Source organism: Mesocricetus auratus, unplaced genomic scaffold (genome assembly GCF_017639785.1).
Source record: "Mesocricetus auratus isolate SY011 unplaced genomic scaffold, BCM_Maur_2.0 Super-Scaffold_4256, whole genome shotgun sequence".
NCBI lineage: Eukaryota > Metazoa > Chordata > Mammalia > Rodentia > Cricetidae > Mesocricetus > Mesocricetus auratus.
In genome coordinates, this window is record NW_024429182.1 from 19,909,505 (window position 1) to 19,932,059 (window position 22,555).

At 48.7% G+C, this 22,555-nt stretch overlaps 2 protein-coding genes across 11 annotated transcripts in view; one reads left to right on the forward strand and one right to left on the reverse strand.

Moving 5' to 3' along the window:
• Positions 1 to 6,011, forward strand: part of Slit1 (slit guidance ligand 1) — a 150,556-nt gene extending 144,545 nt beyond the window's left edge. Inside the window, 4 exon segments of the mRNA XM_005063601.4 lie at positions 402 to 556; positions 1,520 to 1,808; positions 2,163 to 2,374; positions 3,159 to 6,011. Coding sequence (XP_005063658.2) covers positions 402 to 556; positions 1,520 to 1,808; positions 2,163 to 2,374; positions 3,159 to 3,397 — 895 coding nt within the window. The 3' untranslated portion in view covers positions 3,398 to 6,011.
• Positions 6,012 to 7,389: 1,378 nt separating this feature from the next.
• Positions 7,390 to 22,555, reverse strand: part of Lcor (ligand dependent nuclear receptor corepressor) — a 115,066-nt gene continuing 99,900 nt past the window's right edge. For all 10 annotated transcript variants that reach the window (XM_040744554.1, XM_040744552.1, XM_040744532.1 and 7 more), the window contains one exon: positions 7,390 to 21,620. In XM_040744554.1, the coding sequence (XP_040600488.1) occupies positions 17,198 to 21,553 (4,356 nt within the window). In that variant the 5' untranslated portion in view covers positions 21,554 to 21,620 and the 3' untranslated portion in view covers positions 7,390 to 17,197. The remainder of the gene's footprint in view (positions 21,621 to 22,555) is intronic.

Consider the following 22,555-nt stretch of genomic DNA (forward strand, 5'->3'; position numbering starts at 1 on the left):
CCTCAGGCTGTCAGCCTTCCTTGGGTGGGCATGCCAGGTGGTGGGGATCCAGGGCTAAGAACAGGTGGTTGTTGGAACTACAGAAACTCAGCTGGCCAAGACGAAAGGCCCTTTGGTCTCCTGAGTCCATCCCACTTGGAGCTGAGGCTCCTTGGCCCCGACTTTTCCCCATCTCACCTCACCTCAGAGGCAGCCCCTAGGTTGGGGAAGAAGCTCACTTCCAAATGTCCCAGTCTCCCCTGGGCCTCAGGAAGGGGAAACAGGAGGCATCAGGCCAAAGTCCGCTAAGTCCCCTTGAGAGGTTTGTCTCCTTGGGGAGCAGTGGCTGGGTTGATGTGCCTAGCTGGTGTCTTCCTGAGGCTCACTCCCTGGGTGGGGGTACCCCTCCCATCTCCTTCCAGCGCTGAGACAATCAACGACGGGCAGTTCCACACTGTTGAGCTGGTTACCTTCGACCAAATGGTGAACCTCTCCATCGATGGCGGCAGCCCCATGACCATGGACAACTTCGGCAAGCACTACACGCTCAACAGCGAGGCCCCCCTCTATGTGGGAGGTGAGGACAGACAGAGCTACAGCTCCCTCTTCAAGCCTCTCACCTAGCTGTGGTGACTGTCTCCAGGCAGGGACCTCCTGTGCTTTCTCGTCTGAGGCTGGCCAGAAGAGCTTTGCTATGGCTGGGGAGATGCCAAAGGATGAGGTGGTCCTATTGAATGGTTAATCTGGTGGTTTGTGCTGCCCCGAACAGCCTCTATCTGCATTCTGGTCAACCCAGACTAACCAAAAGGGATGAATAACAGGCCTGGGGAGGGATGGGTCCTTCCCAGTTACCGCCATACTGCAGGTACCCTTCTTGGATCTGGACCAGAAGGACTCTCCCATGTTTGGGATCCAATTCTAGTCTTGGAACCCCCCAGAGACCAGAAACACTTAGTAGACTCAGCAACAGAGTCCAACACCAGCTGGAGGACCCCCCCCAGTGGACCTGCAGATGCTGCAGGCCAGGAAGCCACTGTCCACTAACTGCAACCATTCTCATTTTGTCTCAGCCTGGGGAGTGAGGCTCTGTTCCTACTAGTTGAGGCTTTCAGATGAGCTCTTGAACATTTTAGACAGGGCCAGGCAGCCTCTGCCTTGAAGTTGCTTTGAAGCCACTAACACAAAAGCAGGTGTCAAAGTGCCCTGCACATGAGTTCTTTGCTTCGACTGGGGTCTCCAGGAATGAAAGCAGATGCCCCAGAGGGGAGAAAGGAGTCCCAGGGTGAGATAGTTAGACTTAGGGAACAGGCATCCCAGAGTCTAGCTGGTCAGCTGGCTATGCTGGTCTGATTCTCATCTCTGGGGTCCCAGAGGAAGTAGACTTTCTACATCTTCCTGGAAAGGAGTCTGATCCTCCAGGGTGGCAAGAGGCCTCTGCAGAGATAGGACAGAGCCCAAGGGCAAGAGGAGACACTGCAGAGCTGTCCAGCAGGCATGACTCAACCCCAATGCAGGCTACTGTTTCTTCCTGTCACTTCAGGGATGCCTGTGGATGTGAACTCAGCTGCCTTCCGCCTCTGGCAGATCCTCAATGGCACCAGCTTCCACGGTTGCATCCGGAATCTGTACATCAATAACGAATTGCAGGACTTCACCAAGACACAGATGAAGCCAGGCGTGGTGCCTGGCTGTGAGCCCTGCCGAAAGCTCTACTGCCTGCATGGCATCTGCCAGCCCAATGCCACCCCAGGGCCTGTGTGCCACTGTGAGGCTGGCTGGGGGGGCCTGCACTGTGACCAGCCAGTGGATGGCCCCTGCCATGGCCACAAGTAAGCCTGGGATGGACCAAGAGGGCCATCACCCCCATCTGTCCTTCCTTTTTCTGCAAGTGCATTTGTTTATGGCTAGCACTGTCTCACCAGCTGTGTTTTTAACTCTTAAATTGGAGCATGTGGCCTGACACAAGATATTATTATCATCATTATTATTATTTTATTACTTGACTTTAAGCCCTTACTAACTGGAAAAGGACAAGCAGAGAATTACATCTTGGTCCCTGCCCCTTTAAACCTTGGGAACAAAACCACATGCAAGGCTACGGGGGGGGGGGGGTGGGGGTGGGACAGCATGTGGCTGGTTCATGGGCTGGCCTGTTCTCACAGGTCTCTTCTTGTCTCTTCCAGGTGTGTCCATGGGAAATGTGTGCCCCTTGATGCCCTTGCCTACAGCTGCCAGTGCCAGGATGGGTACTCAGGGGCTCTGTGCAACCAGGTCGGGGCTGTGGCAGAGCCCTGTGGGGGCTTACAGTGCCTGCATGGCCACTGCCAGGCCTCGGCCACCAAAGGGGCACACTGTGTGTGCAACCCGGGCTTTTCAGGCGAGCTGTGTGAGCAAGGTCAGGGGGCCCCCTCCTGACTGTCCTCTGCAGAGACCCTCCCCGCCACTCTGCTGTAGGAGCTTCATGTTGTCACCCTCAAACTAGCCCTCCCATCCTCCTCCTTCTTCCCTCCCCTCTGGTACATGGGGACCACTGGGGTTTTGTGCCCATCCTCTTGGCACAGATCTCCGCCATTTCCACCTCCTGGGCCCAGCCTGCCTTGCCGTTCCCTTTTCCAGGGCTCTGCCCTTCTTGGCTAAGGTCTCTCCATGAAGAGACCATCCAGGCACACCCAGGAACAGCTCCTAGCCAGAAGAGCCTTTTGCTCTATCAGCTTTGGACGTAGGTGTAGCAGGATGTCTGAAGGTTGGGGGATTTCTTCCCAGGCTTTCCATGGGCCTTTTCACCAAGACACTTTGGCTAGACTCCAGACTGCAGAGGCTGGGAAGAGGGAGAAATTTAGCCTTGAGCACCACAGGGTCAGTGGGTCATCCTCTCCATTGAGGAATGTTTCTACAACGCTGTCACCCCCAGTTCTTACACATCTGCAGAGCAGGAACCCCCTCAACTGGCAGCCACTGTGGCCTGGAGGGTCTGGGCAGCTAGTGGCTTCCTCCTTCTCCAGTCACACTGCCGGCCCAGGATGAAGCTGAGCGTAGGTGCATGCAGAAACGGGAGAGGATGCTCAGGACAGAGGGATGAGAGAATCCTTCCAGCGGAGCCCTCCTAGGATGCTGCCCAGTCTCCCTCCTGCTTCCTACGGTGTGCTCTGAGGCTCTCTCTTGGTATCTGTCCCATCCAGAGTCCGAGTGCCGGGGGGACCCTGTCCGGGACTTTCACCGGGTCCAGAGGGGCTATGCCATCTGCCAGACCACGCGCTCGCTGTCGTGGGTGGAATGCCGGGGCACGTGCCCAGGCCAGGGCTGCTGCCAGGGCCTACGGCTGAAGCGGAGGAAGCTCAGCTTCGAGTGCAGCGACGGGTCTTCGTTTGCTGAGGAGGTGGAGAAGCCCACCAAGTGCGGCTGTGCCCAGTGTGCATAATGTTCAGGTGGCGTACTAGCAGCTGGGCTGAGGTGCGGGCATCACCAGGATGGCGCCTGGGTCCTGGTGAGCGCCGGGACACTGAAGCTGCCTTTCCAGCAGACTGCACTGCCGGGGCAGAGGAGCAAGCAAGGCCTGAACCGCCGCGCCCTCTCCCAAAGTGCCTTGCACAGATAGGCGCTTAATAAATATTTGTTGAATGAATGTGTGTGTGAGGTCAGGCCACCGAGCGAGGCAGAATGCTGGCACTCCTCTCCTCGCTACCTGGGACTGGAAAAGGGGGACTTAACCCTGCTCCACTTGCTTCTCCCTTGGTCTGTGACCCCGGCTGGACTGAAACAGCGTTAATGGCCCAGTTGTTCTGGCCCCTCTGAGGACAGCCACCTCCCGGGTTCTGGCCTGCCTTCTGCAGCCACATCCACTGGCAGGGCAGCAGGTCACTCTCCAGAAGCAGGCCTCCTGGCATGGGGAAGGAACTGAGTCATGTGGCTCACTGCCTCCACATCTTGGGAAAGAGGTCGGGTTGGGGTGGGGTTGGAGGAGGTCCAGGCCTCTGAATCCATGAAGTGACCATGATAACTTCTATGAGGGGTTCTTAGCTTGGGATGACAGAGGTCAAGGGGTTCTTGTCTCTAGCCGAACAGCATCGCTGGCTACAAAAGAGGCATGGGCCCTAGCCAAAGGCTGTTGGTGCCTCTGGCAGGGGAGGGCTAGGGTGTGAGGAGCAGCTGGGTGAGGCCAGGGACTCCTCAGCTGGAGGCCTGGCTTGGAGCTTTGTACCGAGGCCATATGACCTTGTGGCTCTGGGCAGACTCCTGCCCATTCCCGGCCCTAGGTCTTCAGCTGTGAAGCAGGGAGGTTGATGGGAACCATGTAGACACTGCCTCTCTGGTCTCAGGAGGGAGGCCTGAGGAGTTAGAAGATTCATTCGCATTAACTTCAATTAGCAGGTATTCATGTACCTAACCCGGTGTGAGTTCCATGGGGGTGCAACCTTGTGAACTAATTCCTAAGCACCACGGAGTGCCCCAAATGGCCAGGCTGCAGCTCCTCACTCCAAGGGTCTGCAGTGACGGCTGCTTGAAGCCACAGATACATGGCGGGCTGACACAAACACTTCTCTTCCAAGCAGAGTGAAAGGTAGAAAGATGAGGTTTGATCCTAATGGGGCTGCTGAAGGGAGAGTGTTATACTTCCTCACTTCTCCCTGAGGCGGTGTAGCCCGGGTCTGTGTGGTGGGGTGGGGCGGGGTGTCTTTGTGGGTCAGAGGTGTGAGCATGTCCCTCTATTGGCTGCTTCCATTTGGAAGTGTAGATACAGAGCATGGAATGGTCTTATACCCGTGTCCCCGCCCACGTGGGCACCAAGAGGAGCATTCAGCGCTGGTGAGGACACTAGCCTCCCGTGACTTTAGAACTTGGCTCTCAGGCTAGCGAGACTCTGGGGTGGAAAGAGAGCCCTGCCCTGACCGACTGGTCCGTGTCCTCATGACTGGGTACACCTTTTGCTGGCGGTGGGGGAGGCACAGTTTCTAGGCCCCGAGCATAGATCGGCAACTCCCCAAGAGGGCAGAGGCTCAGGCCTCTGAGGGGCTTTCCCCAACTCTGCCCAGTGTCTTTCTCTTACTACAACTTTCCAGGCCACTGTGGGACCCTGGCAAGCAGCTACACCAGGTTCCACAGAGAAGAAAAGCTTAAGCATGTAGCATCATGTTCCCTTCTAGAAATAGGTGTTCAGGCCTCCTCAGCCCTATGGAGGTTACCATCCCCAGCCCATCACTGGAAAGGCCGATTCCCGGGCTTGAGAGGCATGGGCTGGCAGGTTTGCTCACACTGCTGGAGGTGAGGCCCCGCCGTCAAGTGATGCCACCTTTCTCCAAGGTCTGGGGTGGAGAGTGAGAGTTGCTGCTATGGTTTGCAGAGATCCTTGTGAACATGAAAGGCCCTTCCACCTCCCACCTCTGCCCCCCTCCAGTTTTCTGTTCAATCTGAGGATCAAGACTCATTGCAAAGTGAGGGCACCCATGGCGAGGGAGCCACGAGCCCCGGCTCATCTTTACCTGTGATTCCGTCGCTTCCTTGCAAGCCGGTGACTACGAGGCCTGCCCTTTGAGAATCATCTCCACACTGTGCTCCCCTTTGGTAAAGACCTTCAGTTTGCTTTGTGGTCACCACTGGCTGTTTCCATTAGACATGCACAGAAGAGACCCAGCAGGGCAAGTCCTCCAGGAGCTGGCACTGCTCACGGCCCAGTGACATCGTTAAGAAATGGAAAAGATCGGCTTTGTTCCCTCTTTGTCTGCTGTTAGCCTAACCATGAAAGTATCTCTTTATACAGAATACTTACAGATTCTAATATATATTTGTATTTCATTTTGTTATAGTATTTTTATATGTTAAAGTCAACCTCCAGTATCTTTTGATTTTCAGATGCTATGTAGCTGTGACTTTTTGTTTGGGGGTTTCCTGTAGTCTTGTTTGGGTCAATTCCTAAAACTGGCTTAAAACAGTCCCTGAGGGAGCCACACGTGTCCTTTCCCCAGAAGTATTGTTTTAGACTATGTCAGTATTGTCCCTTGTCTTCCATGTGAACATGACATTGATTCACTTCCTGACTGCCTGGTCTCTTTCTTCACCAAAATGAGTCTGCTGCTAGCAGCATTTACCTTCCCAGCTCTGGGCTACCACACTGGCTAGTCATGACAGGCAGGCTGTCTGCTAACCCTGATGTGGCAAGGCCTGTTCATCCAGGAAGAAGGGGCATGTGCCGACTGGGGAGCCTGCTCACCTCCATCTGCTGCCAAGTGTTTACAGTGACACTGACACTTACACGTACATCTACAGAGTCACTCACACATTTAACCAGATCCTGAAGGGTTTGGAGCATGCAGGCAACAGATGAGAAAGCAGCATGTATTCTGAGGCCAGTGAATTGAGGAGGACACACACCAGACCAGAAACCCTTCTCTTGAGAGATAAATATGGATCTGAGCATCTGGGATGCTGGGTCCCCCAGATAGGAAGCCAAAGCTAATAGGACCTCTATTGATGTTAGGGCCATGAACTGATCTCACACTAAGAACCTAAGAACGTAGTGATGTTACCAAGCTCCACTCCAAAGGCACATGATCACCCAGAAAGGGCACAGGGGTGATGACTTCAGTGCCTTCATAATAGTTAGGGATTTGGATAGAGGCCATCAGAGAGCAGGGCAGAGAAGGGAAGGTGAACTCTAGGAAGGAAGACAAGTAGGTAGTGCTCCTTGGCCTATAATTTCTGCAGCCACTTCTGATTAAAGCGGGTGCCAACAGGGACAAACACACTCACTGCCTGAGACCCTGGCACCTGGAGAACATTTTTACATCTATTTGGGCCAGCTGGTTCTCATCATGAGCTAAATTTGCCAGGTTAAACAAAAACAGACAACACCCCCCAACCAAACAAACCCCACAAAACTAGAAACCACAATCTTTGAAACGAAAAACTTAAGTTTCCAACTTTTTAAAAAAATCCTGAGCTAAATAAACACATCTGTAGGTTGAAAAAGTGCAAGCTCTGTGTTAATGCAAAACTAGGGGCTGCTAGACAGCCACTATGTGTATTCACTGCGTGTGGATGGACTGGTTCTCTGGGAGACCTTGAACAGATCCACTTCCAGCAGAGACAAAGGATCCAATGAGGCAGATCACAGCAGAGCCCTGGCAAATGCATGGTTTGTGTTCTGCCACATTGCGGCAGGGGTCACAGGACTGGACAGCACTGGCTGGCTTGTTCAGCCCCAGGGTGAACACTGGCACCTTTCCTGTCCTGTCACCTGGGACCCCTTGACGCTTCCACTGTATTTCCTGTCCCCTGAAGTCAGGGTCTGGGGTAGTGCCCAGCAGGCTTCTTTACACGCAGGCCCGGGCAGACAGCCTGCTTCGGGCCATGTACCATGGGGCAGGAGCCGGTGCTGCCCTCTCTGTGCCCTCTGCAGTGATCACACAAACACACTTTCATATCAAAGAAGTTTAATACGCTGCAATAAAGTAAGCGCCTTGAGAAAGCTCACAGAATAGATGTTGATGTTAGAGTAACCCCTCCCATACGTCCTCCAACTCCACACCCCACCCCCCAAAACCAAGCCAGAAGATCTTAACCACCACAGGAAATCCTTCAAGCGTGGATTTCAGTGGGGGCCCCTTCATCAATAACAAGAACACAGTTATCTATGTGGTCCAACAGGAAAAGCAGAACACAGAAGCACAAAAAGTCTACAAGATTTCAATATTTAAGAGACTTGGTACATACGCAAAGTTAAAATAACTCCAACTTTTATAGCTATACATACTGTTTTAAAGCAACAATATATTTTTAAATTTCATATATACACTCTCAAAGGTTCTTCAGGTGAGGTATGTAAACATTGTCTAATGAAAAATTTTCAATGTTTCAAACCAACAAATTCACAGCATACATTGAATTCTCGTCCATTAAAGACACAGTACTTTCCTATACTCACTAACAGGGGCATCCAGGCCCAAGAGGCGCACGCTGCTCTGCCAGGTGGCCTCCTGCAGACTCTTCTCACTCCACTAGTTGGGAAGATGCTGGGGTCAGGGGGGCTGGACCCTCTGGTGGCCCCACTCTTGGGCATCTGGAGCACTGGCTAAGACTCACAAGACAGCAGAAAGGAGCACATCCAAACACCTACAGGATTGACCTCAGCAACACCACCAGGAGGGACCAATAAAAACTTGAGGAACGGTGGAGACCAGCTCCCTGAATCAGAGCTGGATCCATAGCCCCTGCCCTAAACTCATTCTGAAGGGTTGTGGCCTAATAGAAGCAAAAATCCAATGTACACCTGAGCTTCAGTTAAATTGCATGGTCTCCTAGGACCCCAGGCCCCTCAAAGGCTTCAACACTAGCTTAAATCAGGGCACTGAGGGCTGTGCTTTTCATACAGGGTGGGGTTGAACTTCTTAATGTCATAATGCATATGGGAAAATAATGCCATGAGATCAGAGATGACCAGCACACACAGGCACTGGCCAGGACCTTGGAGGAGCTTAATTTTGAAAACCACTTGTTCCCTGAGGGTAAACAGCAGGCTATTATTGAGATTAAATGAGGCTAATGTGGGGATTTTCATTACAAAATATCAAAGACTTAGGAAACCTCTGGCCAGAATTTCTATTTCACCTCTGTATCATCTACAAGACCCTCCCCCCACCCCCACCATAGTAGTCACCTCCCCAACAACACAATGCACGGTGAGTTCTTTCCTCTGCACACTTCTGGGCTCAACAGTGGAAAGTTAACCTTAATGCACCCACTTCAATCTAAAAAACACTAGTGAAAAATCCCAAACACCATCAGAAATATATATATATATATATAAAAAGGAGAGAGACATATTCCAAAAGCCTAAAAAGCTACATCACTTCCAACAACGTTATCTGGGTGTGGGTATTCTGTTTCGTTAAGTTTAGGACAGTCACAAGAAAAGGCTGCTCAACAGAGCTGGACACACTAAGAGCCCAACCAGACTCTAGGGACCATGGACATCTCGAGCTGAGGCATAGAGGCAGAAGGCAGGACATAGGCTGACTTCTAAAGGTGAGTCAGACAGAGCAGGGGGAATATAATAGGCCACATATGTTTCTTGAGTAAAAATTCCCTACATTTATTCTATGGCCAAATGAGCTTTGTCTCATCTGTTCTGGAAACTTACTATTTCCTGGGAAATCGCTAACCTTTTGATTGGTTTGCCCACTTTTGATGTATCTGGTGCTGGGAGAGTTCCCACACATGCTATAGTTTTGTGAATGGGAGCGTGAAGAAGAAATAGAAGCAACAATTCAAGTAAAGCAGCCTCTTAGGAAAGGCAAGAGGCTTCACAAGAGCTGTCCCCCACCCGATCCTCTGAGACAACAGGACTGGTCAGCACCTGTGGTCATATTGCTATGGAAACACATCAGAAAGAACACCTGGAAATCTGCTCTGCAGACCCGGGCACTGACCAATTTACTGTACACCTGTTTATATATATCTATATATAATATATAACACAACCAGATGAGAAGAGGGGCAGTTAAAGCTTGGATTGGATGGTCCATTACAGATCAAATGCCCCAAACAGCTCTCAACCTGCTGGTTTTGTTTCTTTCTCCTTGAGTGAACTGTGTTATGAAAGAAGTCCACAACTCAAAATATATTCTTCTACAATACAATGCAAACCAACATCACTCCGAACATGAGTCTGTATACAGCACATGTAATAAATATTCTTAGAAAACTATTTACAGCATTACATCTTGTGAACATTTAGGTGAGAACAGAAACTAATTTCTGCAAAGGTTAAAAGTTTTGACTGTCTAGTTCAGTGCTAAATTCCCTGGCACCTAGTTACCCATTCACATTTCATCTCAAAATCAGATTTGCTTACAACAGCATCTTAGAAAAACATTCTCCAGCATTGCTGTTCAAGTGCCTTCCTTGTTTAGAAAAGACAAAGGGAGGCCAAAGGAAATACGCAAGCTACAGTTCAAATAGATGACAATAATCCCTACATACCTGGTCTCCAAGCACCCTAGAATCCTGGAGCTGCAGGTTAATCCTGCCATCCTAGTAGCCATGGTGACAGATGGGATGCCCATGGATGAGGCACGGGGAAAAGGACCATGCATAACCATGACTCACTGATTCCATGACATCTAGGGTGCTCTGGATTGCAGACCAGGACTCCTGAGAAGTAAAGCTGAATACATTTTAGAACCATGGGTTACAGATGGGTAGGATAGGGTTACATCTGCACAGACACTTGATGGGAAAGGGTAAGGAGGAAAGCCAAGGTGTTCCCAAGTTTTGTCAGTGTGCAGAAGGTGACATGTCTCCTATGGATGCATGAAAGGATGACTCATATATTCTGAGAGCCAGGCTAGGGGCTCATACTGGTAACCACAGTGGTTTCTTCTCATTGCATAGGCATGAGGCTACCTGCCATGGGACTACAACCAAGGTCAATTCCCTGCACAGGCTATGGAAGTGAACAGCTGAATGGACCAATGGTGCATGAGTGAGTTGGGCTGTCGGGGGAAGCCCTGCTAGTGGGCTGAGCAAAGTTACACCCCTTCAAGCCCCACTTTGGTCTGAGATGGAGCATCAGTGGAAGCAGAGTTAAGGTTCCCAATCTGCGTTGTGTCTACCCAAACACAGTAAGAGTTCCAAGGCCTCCTGCCTTTACCTTGATGCTTAGGGGGTTGACAGCTGAGCAGGGGAGCTGGGAGAACAGATGGAAAAAAGTTTTTGGAAAGCCCTTTCACCAGTTAATTGATTTTGTTAAAATAAATACTTTGTATAGAAGCATTTGAACAGGAAAATATCACTATTTACACAGCAAAATAAATTCCACAGTGGTTGTGTATAAATATGTACTTTATATATTTGAAACCAGTCACTAACGCAGTCTCCTAGAACTACTAAGAATGAAGAAGCCACTAGTGAAATTAATAGCCTAAGATACAGTGGCTCTAGCAATAATCCCTACCTGTGGAATAAATATACAAAATTATTCAAATCTTATTCTTACAGTATCTTTACCACAAATGCCTCCAAACACCACATACAGCTCTAACTACAACACAACACAAGATGTACATCATGGTACCAACTGGAGTGGGAAAATGGCATTCAGACCCAACCCACTAAATACTGTGAGAATCTAGCAATGAAAGAATCTTCTCATGTGACATGTATGCATTCAGAGAAGCACTGGGGGGGGGGGGGCAGAGAAGATGCTGCCCAGAAGGGGGCCAGTGGCATAGGCAGGAGGGAAGAGGAAAGGCGAGGTATGGAGGATTTGCTTCAGGCCTGACAAGAGGGCCCTGACCTTGTTCTGCCTAAAGCTGCTGGTGCATGGACGAGGTGCCATCGGCACACAGGCCATGTCAAAAATGTGTGGCCTGGACTCAGGTTTTAAACACGTGAAGATCAGCCACTTATACTCACAGGAATTGACCAAACTTGAGAACTGTAAACCTGCAGAAGAGAAATGGAGGGCTGTGGGTGTGAAACTACCAGTTCCTATGCTTTCAAAGAGAGGCACTACTACAGGCTGCTCAGCCACTGGAGATCAGCACATGCCAAGCACTGCTGGTGGAATGTCTCTATCAGTCAAGTTCACTGCGACGCACAACGAGACTGCATTTTTTTTCAAGACCGTACTGTAAACTAGTACCTAGTAAATATGGTATATCCACAACTCATCAGCAAGTACCTGATGAGCCAAGATGATCTCTTTCTTCCTTACAAGCACTAACAGGAATGATGCAGCACAAAGACAACTACGTGCTGAGACAGACAAGCAAGATACCCCAAACCCAAAGGACTGTTGCAAGGCTGACCTATATGCACGGAGAAAACGTGCCCAACTGCCCCACAATTTGATAACGTCTTTTGCAAAGATCAGTACACTGCCATAAAAGGTCAGGCAGTAAGTATTCTAGATAGTGTGGACCACATATAGTTTGTTAATTGTTTTGTTATCTCCACTTGTCCAATTCAACAGTTAAGTCTATTCATCCAACCTCTGGTGTATTCTAATACCATGTGCACCTGGATGCTGTTTCTGGCAGGCAGTCTATGCTTTCAAGCAGCTTACAGACTGCATACCCTGTCAAAGGGGACAGACCCACAGGGTGTGAAAGCTTCAGGGGCTCCTTCCTTGGCACACATGCTGTGCAATTGCCTGTCTGCTAGAGGAACGGCCAAAGCATTGAAAGACAGCATCCTCACATTCAGAAAAGGATGATCCCATGGAGGAGACAATGGGTTCAAATCCAAAGAAAAAAGCCTGAGTACAGACAGTCTGCACAATGCTCACCAGGGTGCAAAACAATGGGGTGCTGCCAACGAAGTGGCTAGCCCTACAATCCATCCCTTATAGGTAACCGACTCTCCAGAATTTTCAAGAGTTGAATATGGCTAGCCCTACAATCCATCCCTTATAGGTAACCGACTCTCCAGAATTTTCAAGAGTTGAATATGGCTAGCCCTACAATCCATCCCTTATAGGTAACCGACTCTCCAGAATTTTCAAGAGTTGAATTATTTCAAGAGTCATCTCAAAAGGCTAGTTTCCTAGTTCTGCTGGTTTTAAGTTTTTAAAAGTATCTGTTCCTTGCAAAGGATTTGGGAGCAAGCATAGAGAAAAGTACCTGCTGTGTGGATACGAGGACTGCTTTGGGAATACATACATAGATGCGACCTCACATTTCAAGTGTTCTAGCATTTTAGTGAATAAGTCACAAGAAAATACAAAACAACAGGGAAGAACTCAAGATAACTGGGCAAGGGATGTAGCTCACTGGTAGAATGTCTGCCTTGCTTACATCAGGCCCAGAGTTCAATTTCTGTACTGCCCACTAATTAGGAGCCATGATCTCCATTTGTTAAAATTTTGACATGATGTTCAGCTTCATTCTGGAAAGCAGAGTAGAAACTTTTATTTGAATTTTGGGAGGAGGGGAGGACTAACACTTTGAGAGCTGACTGGATTTGACGTAAAGATGCAACCCATAACTCCTTGGTCATACCCAGGTTAAACATGTTCTAACTCTTTTTCATTCTTTTCTGTAGCAGTTCAAAAACTACCATTTTATTGTTAGTGCTTTAATAAAACTGTTTTGAAAGTGTGTGACTGAAAACAGATCAATGGTGGATACATTGTAAAGAGTGCTTTGGTTGTCAACAGACTTTGTCTCTGCACTGGGAGACTTTCCCACAGCTACGTGTGGTGCTGAGAACTCAAGGTCCAATAGAAGCACTCCCAGCTAATCTCACACAGACAGTCTTGAAGCTAGGGTCAGTTCTATGATTAGAAACTATGAGAGTGGGACATGGGACAGTCCATATAATTTAAGAACTCCAAAGGCAACTTGTTCTGGGACTCTGGTCTACAGGCTATTGTGGCCTCACTGTGGGGCTGGAGGGAGGGACTTAAAGGGAGACACTGCTTGTTTAGAATTGGGTTATTCTGAAATTGTCTCAGTGACAAGCCTCTCTTACAGCAAGAGTTTAAGACAAAACTGAGATGGGGGCACGGGAGACAAAGGATATGAGACAGAAGAGGAATGGGGAAGATTTATTCCTAAAAGGGGTTATTTTCTCAAGCAGGGGTCAGCAGGCTTCTTCAAAGATATAGATATTAACTATTTTAGGCTTTGTGGGTTTCGTGGCCACTTCTCCAAGTATTTAGTCTGCTCCATGGACAATCAGGAAGCATGGTTATGTGTCAACAAAACTTTATTTATACACACGAGCAGCCAGCCCACAGCTCAGAGGAAAGCTCAGAGGAGGCCGGCACTGACTGGCCTGCAACCCAAGGGATGCAGGTGGCTCTCCAGCTACGGAACGGCTTCTGGGGTTATTCAGTCTGTTTGTGGTGTTATTACAAGCACAGACTTGCCAATGGCAACACCATGGCATCTCCAGTTTGCATCATATAGCATGGTGCCATTTCCTATGGGACTCTTATGTCTGCTAATCAACAGAAATGCTGCCTATAAATGAGTGACAGCTGTGTCCTCACTCCAGAAGCCATTCCACGGCTGCAAACCAGCCAAATTCTGATTTATAGCATCTGTCGTAAAGTGATGCTTCCTGATGACTTCAGTGCACAGTGAGAAAGTCACCTGTGCTGGTGACACACAGAGGGTTTGTGGGGAAAACGAATGACTCTTCTCTATAAACCATTTTAGAGCAATGAGGCACAAATCCCACAGCTTGACTGTGCTTTAGACAGGACAGTGTAAAATCTTCAATACAGAAGCCCACCACTACCAAACAATGAAAAAATAAAAACTTCAAAGCCCAGGGAATTCCAGGAACTAGCAACTGCAGATCACTATAGACTCAGGTAACATTCCTATGCTGGGAACTCCCAGAACAGAGAAGGCACCTGGGCAAGACTCTGAACCCCAGCAAGACAGCAAGCCCATCCCAGGAGCTTAACAGGAGAGAAAATGGGTTCCCAAAGCAGGCTGCGTACTAGGGAAGCTACACAGAGCTTCATCTTGGTCATCTTCCAGATGCTCAACAGAGGGAACACAAGTCCTGTGGCTTCAACTTCAGCTCCAGCTTTAGGACAGCCACTTTACTGAGTGTAGGGCCAGGAGCAGGATGCCTTTCAGACTTAGGATCCAAACTGTGGGACACACACAGTGGAGAGTTATATTTGAAAATGGCTACAGGAAGGAAGGAAAACAATGAGAATGGAGTCAAAGCCAAATGGGGATGCTGAAGGGACAATTTCCCAGCATCTGTTATGGGTGTAGAAAGGTCTAAAGCTACTGTCAAGTATTGATTTTTTTTCCTTCTTCTAGTAACAAAATCAACCAATCAGCAAAAATGAGTTCAATAAATGTGAAACAACAAAAAAACCCTTAAATGTCCTAATTTTGTAGAGTGTCCATCTATATAAATGTAGACACCACTATTAAGTGTAAGCTGATTTTAAAGATGCCTACTGCACTATTAGATGGGTATATAACAAACACTTCCACACAGCTCCCTCAAATGCAGCCTACCTACTATCTCGAAGCGAGATTTTAAAAGTGAAAACACAATCAGAAAAGCAATGGAATGAATTATAAACTTGGAACTGGAAGTGTCCCACCAACTTCCCACTCACTCCTCCTTCTAATCTAACCCAGCACCTTACAGGGGAGTCCCCAGGCAGCCAAAGGTGCCTCATATGTACAGGCAGTGACACACCTCACATTGGTAAGTCTTGGCTGTTTTAAGTCACTACAACAACAATTTCCAGTGACAACTACAGGAAAAGCTCTTTTAAGCCTTAACACCACTTTTTAAATATTGAACGAACCCACTCAAAACATATTAATGCTTCTGTGCAACTTAATGCTGAGGAGTTTCGAGCACACACTCCGCAGTCTCATCACCATAGGTAGCTTGTGAACGGTCAGGGTCAAGGATAATAATAATAAGAACAACGGGGAATGGGGAAAGCAAGGGAGGGGAAGGAGGAGGCAGTGAGGGAGAACGCTCATGGGACAGAGGTGGCACTTTAAAAAAGGAAACCAACTCTCACTACCTGTGAAATGGATGAAGTTCCCCAGTCCTACCCAATCAGCAGAAGTTTCCATTATCTGCAGCAAACTTCAACAATAGCAAAGTAGGTAGAAGGCCTGTTTTATCAGGATTTGCATATAAAAGAAGGCCCTCTGGGTTGATCTAAAAAGATCTGAAACAACCTAAGTAGAAACTTAGTAAGAGCAGGGCAGCAGCTGTCCATGCAAGTCTATTTAGGTGCCAGAACGCGTCAAAGCTGACTGAGGCTTTAGCAACCAGGTGGTTAGCTGAGTGGTCCAATGGAGCAACAGCATAGGCACTGCGTAAAGCCAAGGGGCTGTGTTAGGCTCCACCCAGGAAAGGCAAACAAACATCACTTTCAATTATTGCAGTTCTCATTTCTGAGCCATGGGACAGAGTGACATATGGGGAGGAGTAACACTGTAAGCATTTAGCCACTAGGTTGGACACCTACTCCAGGCGAGGATATTCACATCAGAGGGTCCCGGCTGGACTTCACTCAGCCGTGCATGGGGGTGTGGCTCCACTGAGATTCAGGGCAGCTTCTCTCAGCTGCCTGGGTGCCCTCGTCTTTCAAGGCCACTGCTCCCCCAGCCTGATGTGGAAGCGGTACTGGGGATGTGCATGGAGTCACTGGACTGGCCATCTGGCCACTGCTAATACTCACTTTACAGATACACTGCATGGGGGAGAAACTAGTACCAGTGGACACTTGGGGATGGCAACCACCTGCAGACGCACCTAGATGCATGCGCACAAGGCTAAGCTTTCCTATTGCTGGAAAGAACACTTTGACTTTCACTACTTGTGTAAGAAAGGAAACAAAGAGTCACTCATCCTAATGATCAGATGACAACTACAAGACAAAAGTGTACACAAAAAAAAATCAGTAAAACAGAACACAGACCTCACAGAGCAGAACTACATGCTTGCAAGGTCCCAAGCTGCAGGATGACAAGTGTCAGCATAACATGGTTGGGGGAGGGGGCATGTTTCTAGCACATCTGTTGTTCCATGGGCACACAAATTAGAGAACATGATCTGAAATGATTAAAAAAAAGATGAAGAGGTGATAAACAACATGAGTTTTAGAAGGAAACAAAAATATCAATCTCTTATAATAATTATAAATCTCCTGCATTCTCCACATAACCATAGAAATGATTTGGTTCAGCTTTCAAATATCACTCAAATAAAAACCAAACAAGACAGAGAGGGGAGTTGTGCTGCGGTCTGCAAGGTGCACCTGTCCAGAGGCGCACAGGCAGCGGCTGCTGGCTCCTCACTCGCTCATGCATGCGCGGCGGTGGCCTCCTCAGTGACAGAGCAAGTGCTTGTGCGTCAAGTATAAAATACAAGCCTTTAGTCACATAAATCAGCTTCTTCTTAGCTTCTGTCAAATTCTAAACAAAAAGGATAAATAAGGCACTGTACTTCTTAAAACAAAAACTTCTTGGTTCCAAGTTTAAAAGCCAAGAAACAACCAGAATAGAATGTACAACTTCCCTTAGCCACGGAGAAGGACTCTCTACAAGTTCTCTTCTCTGGCTGAGATGCATTTTCTGACATCTCAAACTGGTGTTCTCTGTAACTGGCGTTCTCCGTAACGTGAAAGGCTAGGCAAGCTTATAAAAGCAGATTTTGTTAATGCAAAATAAAAGGTTACTTCTATAGACCAGTTTCTCCTTCAGGGGCCACCAAGCTATCACTTGGCATCTAACCGCCTCCGTTTGCCCTGGGAAGAGTCCAGTTTGGCCTTGAGCTTTCTCTTTCTCTGGGCAGCCCGGTTCTCTGGGCTTTTTGCCAAGGGTCTGGCTCGGCCCCTACCACTGCTCAGCTTCCTGCTCTTCCTTCTGGCTCTTGGGGGCTTTGGTGAGGCTTCTCCTGCACCCCTTTGTTTTGCAGGTTTTGTCAGTGCTTCGGAAGCTGCAGAAGGTTGGCCAGGTCTTTTGTTTGCATTTTCTTTTTCTTTCCTGGACGGTGGGCAGCTCTTCCCAGGAGCCTTTTTACAGATCCTCACTTTATTCTCTTTCAAGGTCATCTTCTTGGAGAGTTGGCTGACTCTGTCCTTTGCAGTCAGCTTCTTGGCAGAAAGGGCTCTGATGGCTTTTGTTGCTGGCCCCTTGTCCTTGTCATCCTGAGTGCCATAGCCTTCTGCTCGTTTGCGCTTGTTCTGGCCTTCCACTTTGAGCAAGGTCTCGGGCATCTGCTTCCCTCTTCTCCCCTTGTTTCCTTCAGCCCTCTTGGGGTTGACCGGGAACCCATCTGCACCCACCTGGAGGGCCAGCTTGGGGGACATCAGGGGATTGATGCATACGCTCTTTCGGCCCTGCTTAATTTCGGAAACCCCACCCAGGGAGCTGTCCAGGCGCTGGGCTCTGAGCTTTCCTCGAATATTGGAATACTTTCTAAGGATCCGGGTGCTAGCTGGAGTAGGCGAGTTGGTGGGAGGATGGCTATTTCCACCTTCCCTGACTTCCTCCGCGCTGTCTTCACTGCTAGGGCCCAGGCTGGTGTCACTGCCAGCCTCTGGTTCTACCTGGCCATGATTCTCTCTCAGTTTAGCCCACAGTTTCTGTGTTTTCCAATTATTCTTAGCAGGAATGGCTCCAGGGAATTTCTTTAAGTGTTTTTTCAAGCGTTCTGCCTGCAGTGAACTGGGGTACAGGGTGGAAGGAGGGTACTTCTGAAGAGGGTGCTTAACAAGGGGGATGTCTCCCGGAAGACGAGTATTTAGTTTCTTCACAATGACCAGAGACCGAGTTTCTGTTGTCTCTAAGAACCACTTACAGATATTAGACAGTTTAAAGTTTGTCATGAACAGCATCTGGACAGGTGAAAACCTCTGCGCCTCCAGGGAACCCCTGCACTTCCGCGACCTCTTCTTGCTCTTCCAAATCTCCTTCAGCTTGTCGGATTTGCTCCTTGCTCTTGCTGTCGCCTGAGCTTCTTTCTCCAGCTGGATCCAGCCCTTCTGAACTCTCAGGTACTGGGCGTTGAAGTTGGCGATCAGCTCCTGGTTCTCCTCCTCTGCACACCACCCCATGAACTTGGGCTGCTCCCCCACCGCCGTGTCTGCATCGTCCTCATCTAAGGGCTCCCCACTCTCAGAAGCTTCGCTTTCCTTTGGGGCTGGGTTGACTTGCGTGACTCGCTTCTCAGGAGTCACTTTGGTAGTGTCCAAGGTGTCCACACAGTGAGCGTGTCTCAGGTTGTAGGTTGAAGAAGGCAGTCTTTTAGGCCTCGTTACCAGTTTTGGTGGCCCAGCAGCATCACCACTCTGACTGGCTGATACTGAAGCTAAGCTGGATGGAGCAAGGCCAGCATCATCTTTAGAGTGGGCATCCTCAGCACCCACCTCACCCACAGCGGCCTCCACATCCTGTGTGGCCATGTGCCCTGGCTTCTCTTTCATTTGCTCTGGGTCCCTCTTACAAGGGATGCTTTCTGAGGGTGCATGTGCATCTCTCTCATCTATTTTGGACCAGACATTGATTCCCAGGTTCTCCCCAAGCAGTGGCTGGCCAACGGTGGCAAGGTCACTGCTTAGGGGAGTCTCCCCTTCCTCTCTTTTAACTTCCTTTGCCAGCAAGCTTTTAAGAGTCTGCCTTGTGGTGACTCCAGCTCCTTCACCCTCCTGCTTGATATCGTCATCAGAGGAACATTCACTGACAGTGGGGTTTTCCATGTCCTCCAGATCATCTGTATGGACACTGTCAATCACCGAGCCCTCAGGTGTTGTCCCACCAGAGTGCCCTTCTCTTTTAGAACGCTTTACAGTAGGAGGATTTTTAGAAGCCTTCACTTCAGGACAGGCAGTGGATGAATCCAAACCTTGGCTTCCTGGACACCTGTCAGCAGAGGGTGAGTCTGCAAGCTGACTTCGTAGGCACCTGTCAGAGGCCTCAGGGAGCTTTCTCCCCTTTTTCTTCTTGTCCACGTTCTCTTCAGCTGTGTCAAAGTTTGCCTCACTCGGAGCATTTTCTGATGCGTGTTCTGTATCGCTGTCATGCACCTCCAGCTGCCCTGTCTCACCTGCTGCCTCACTTCCCTCAGTCTCCTTTGGGTTCTCATCACTGACGATGCTGCTTTCCAGTAGGGGCAGGGCGGCTTCTAGCAACAGTGTCTCCCTAAGGATGTCTCCAGTCTCAGCCTCAGTACCGATGCTTTGGTCATGCTCAGACAGTTCTAGACTTAGGGGAGGGTCAAAACCCACATCAGAGCCTCCATTTTCTGAGCACGGAGAACGCTCTTCTCCGATGACTGTTTGAGAAGACTGACGTCTACATAGGAGGTCTTCACTGTCTTCCCCGGAGATGAAGGAGGTGCTTCTGTCTGGGGGAGGCAGGTGGCACTCCTGGAGTGTATGCATTTCCTCTGAACCTAGAGGAGAAGCTGGGGGCTGGTCTTGGTCAAGGAGAGGTAATACACTCGCTGGGGGAGGTGAGACCACAACGCTGTCTTCTGGAACATCATGCATATCCTCATCAAGAAGGGGAGCAGGCAGAAGACATGCTGGGCTGGAGGCTGTGACCTCTCCTTGACTAGGGGAGCTGTTAGGATCCTGTTCATTCATGGTAAGGCAAACCTCGGGCTCCTGAGGCTCTTTTGCTGATGACAAGTGTTCACCTCCTTCCTCAAGGGAGGTTCTTTCCTCCTTAGGATTGTCAGAGGTATCTTCTTCCACAACCTGCTCATCTACTGTGGGAAGCTGCTCATCTACTGTGGGAAGCTGCTCATCTACTGTGGGAAGCTGCTCATCTACTGTGGGAAGCTGCACACCTACTGTGGGAAGTTGCACATCTACTGTATGCTTTGAGGTGGGAACTGTAAGAGTCTGCTTGGAAGTCACCACTGCCTCTGGTGCTATCGGTGAGCAGCTTCCCCTTTCTTGGGAGCGTAAATTTCTGGCCAGGGTGCGAACAGTTGGCAGTTCGCAACAATCACCATTAAAAAAGTACCCCCGGGTACTCTTTCGGGCTGTTTTCCGAGAAGACAATATGGATCTTTGATTTTCAAAATGGCATTCTGTTATTGGTTGACTGATATAAACAACATCACACTGGTTGTCATAATCATTTATCCTCAAGCCTGATGCCCTCCTACTCTTCCGAGCAGTCTTGATGGAAGCTGACATCATCTTGGTTCGTGAGTGACCATTGGCTGCTCTGTGTACAGCTGGCGTGGGGCTAGAAGCTAACCAATCTCCTTTGGAATGATCAAAATGGCCCTTGTCATTGGGGTATGTCTGGTAACCCACCTTGTTTCTGCCTAGTGAATGAAGATGGCTCTCTTGCTTTGGCCTTGCATCTTGTTCATCTGCCTCTAAACCCTGGTGTAAGGATGTCTTTGAGCTACACTGTAAAGCATTCTCTTTGTCTGCAGAACTAGATGAGTTTCCCATAAACCCTGAGTCCCATGTCTCTTCTGATAAAGCTTTGAATGAGTTTCTTTGAGAAACAATACAGCTACCACCCTCTTCAGTATTCGCAGCTGCCACTTCCACTGCAGTAAGACTCTTGACTGAGGCTGGGGCATGGCCTTCACCATCCTCACAGGCTTTCAGACTGGTGTCTTGCTCCTGTCCAGTGGTTTGCCCCTCTAAACTTTTGGAACTGTGGAGGGAGTTAAAAGAGGAAGAGTCCAATGCATTGAGACATCCCACAGTGGGACTGTCTGCTGACCTTCCAGAGTGAGGCTGAGTGTCTGGGAGCTCAGAGGACTCTTTCTGGACAATAGTCAAGGCATTCTCGCTTCCTTCTACAGAGTCTGTCTCAGGAGGTGATTCCTTCATGGTTTGTTCAGTCACACTCAGGGAGCTAGGAGAACCCGACGAGTCTAAGAACAAATTTACAGAAGCAGGAGATGTCCCATCGAGACACACATCATCCTGTTCATTTTGTCCGCTGCTAAGCTGGGCACAAGCCTCACTGCAGGTGGAGACATCCATCACTGTGGAATCCAAAGGCTGCAGGTCCTCTGTACCTGGCTGAGACTCAGTGTACAGGTCACTCAGGACACGAATGAATTGCTTCTGGTGGTGTGTGCACAGTTTGACCATAAACTTCTCCAGTGGGGGCTTCGATGTATGGTTAGAATCTATTGCCGATGCCTCTGCTGAATCCTCACTAGACAAAGAAAGAAAAAGAAGAAGTTAGGATGTGCATTTCCAAGGAACGGTTTCTATAATATGAACTGTAGTAGATGCTATTTATATTTTAAAGAGAGAGGGCATTCTGGCCAAAACAGTCATTTACTTTCAAGGCCATCATTTATTTTACTTCAATAAGGGAAATATAGTGAGAATATAAAGCCAGTCGACCACAGTCTCAGAATGTTTAGTGTCGGTATCTCTCACGCTTGTTTTTATGGTGCTAGGATATCAAAGACGGCCTGGCACATGCTAGGAAAAGTACACGCCACTGAGCTGCATTCCAAACCCCTACTGCATACTTTTACACTTTAAAAACCAGAAGTAATTATCTTAGAAGAAATACTGAAAATAAAGTCTGACCACATTATTAACTCCACAGGGTCAACACAGAGCAACTCTTATCCAAAAATCTGTAATGCTCCCAAAATATGGACCTTTTCAAGTGCTAACATGGTGACACAACATGCAATGGTGAAATGCAAGATTACTGAAGACACCGTGTAAGGTTCCTTTAAGGCTGTATGCACACAGTGGGCCTGAACCATAAATACATTCTGACATAAGGCTGGGGCCTCTCTTGAGATATCTCATTAAATATATGCAAACATTCTAAAATCTAAAGAAAGTCAAAATTCAGAAGGTGTTTGGTCCCAAGTATTTTGGATAAAGTATACCCAGCCTACACTTTTGCTTTAGGCCTAGGCAACCATGTTGAAATAACCACTAGTTTAAGTCTATTAACACTGACAAAAATTCAGACACATTACATTACAGGCATCATCTTAGAAGTATTTAGAGAACTCAATGACTTTGAGATGATTTCTCAGGAGTACAACTGGCTGGAGAACCACTAATGGTGATCCTGAGCAGGACATAAACAGCAGTAAGACTGTTTGCGTTTGGGGTATC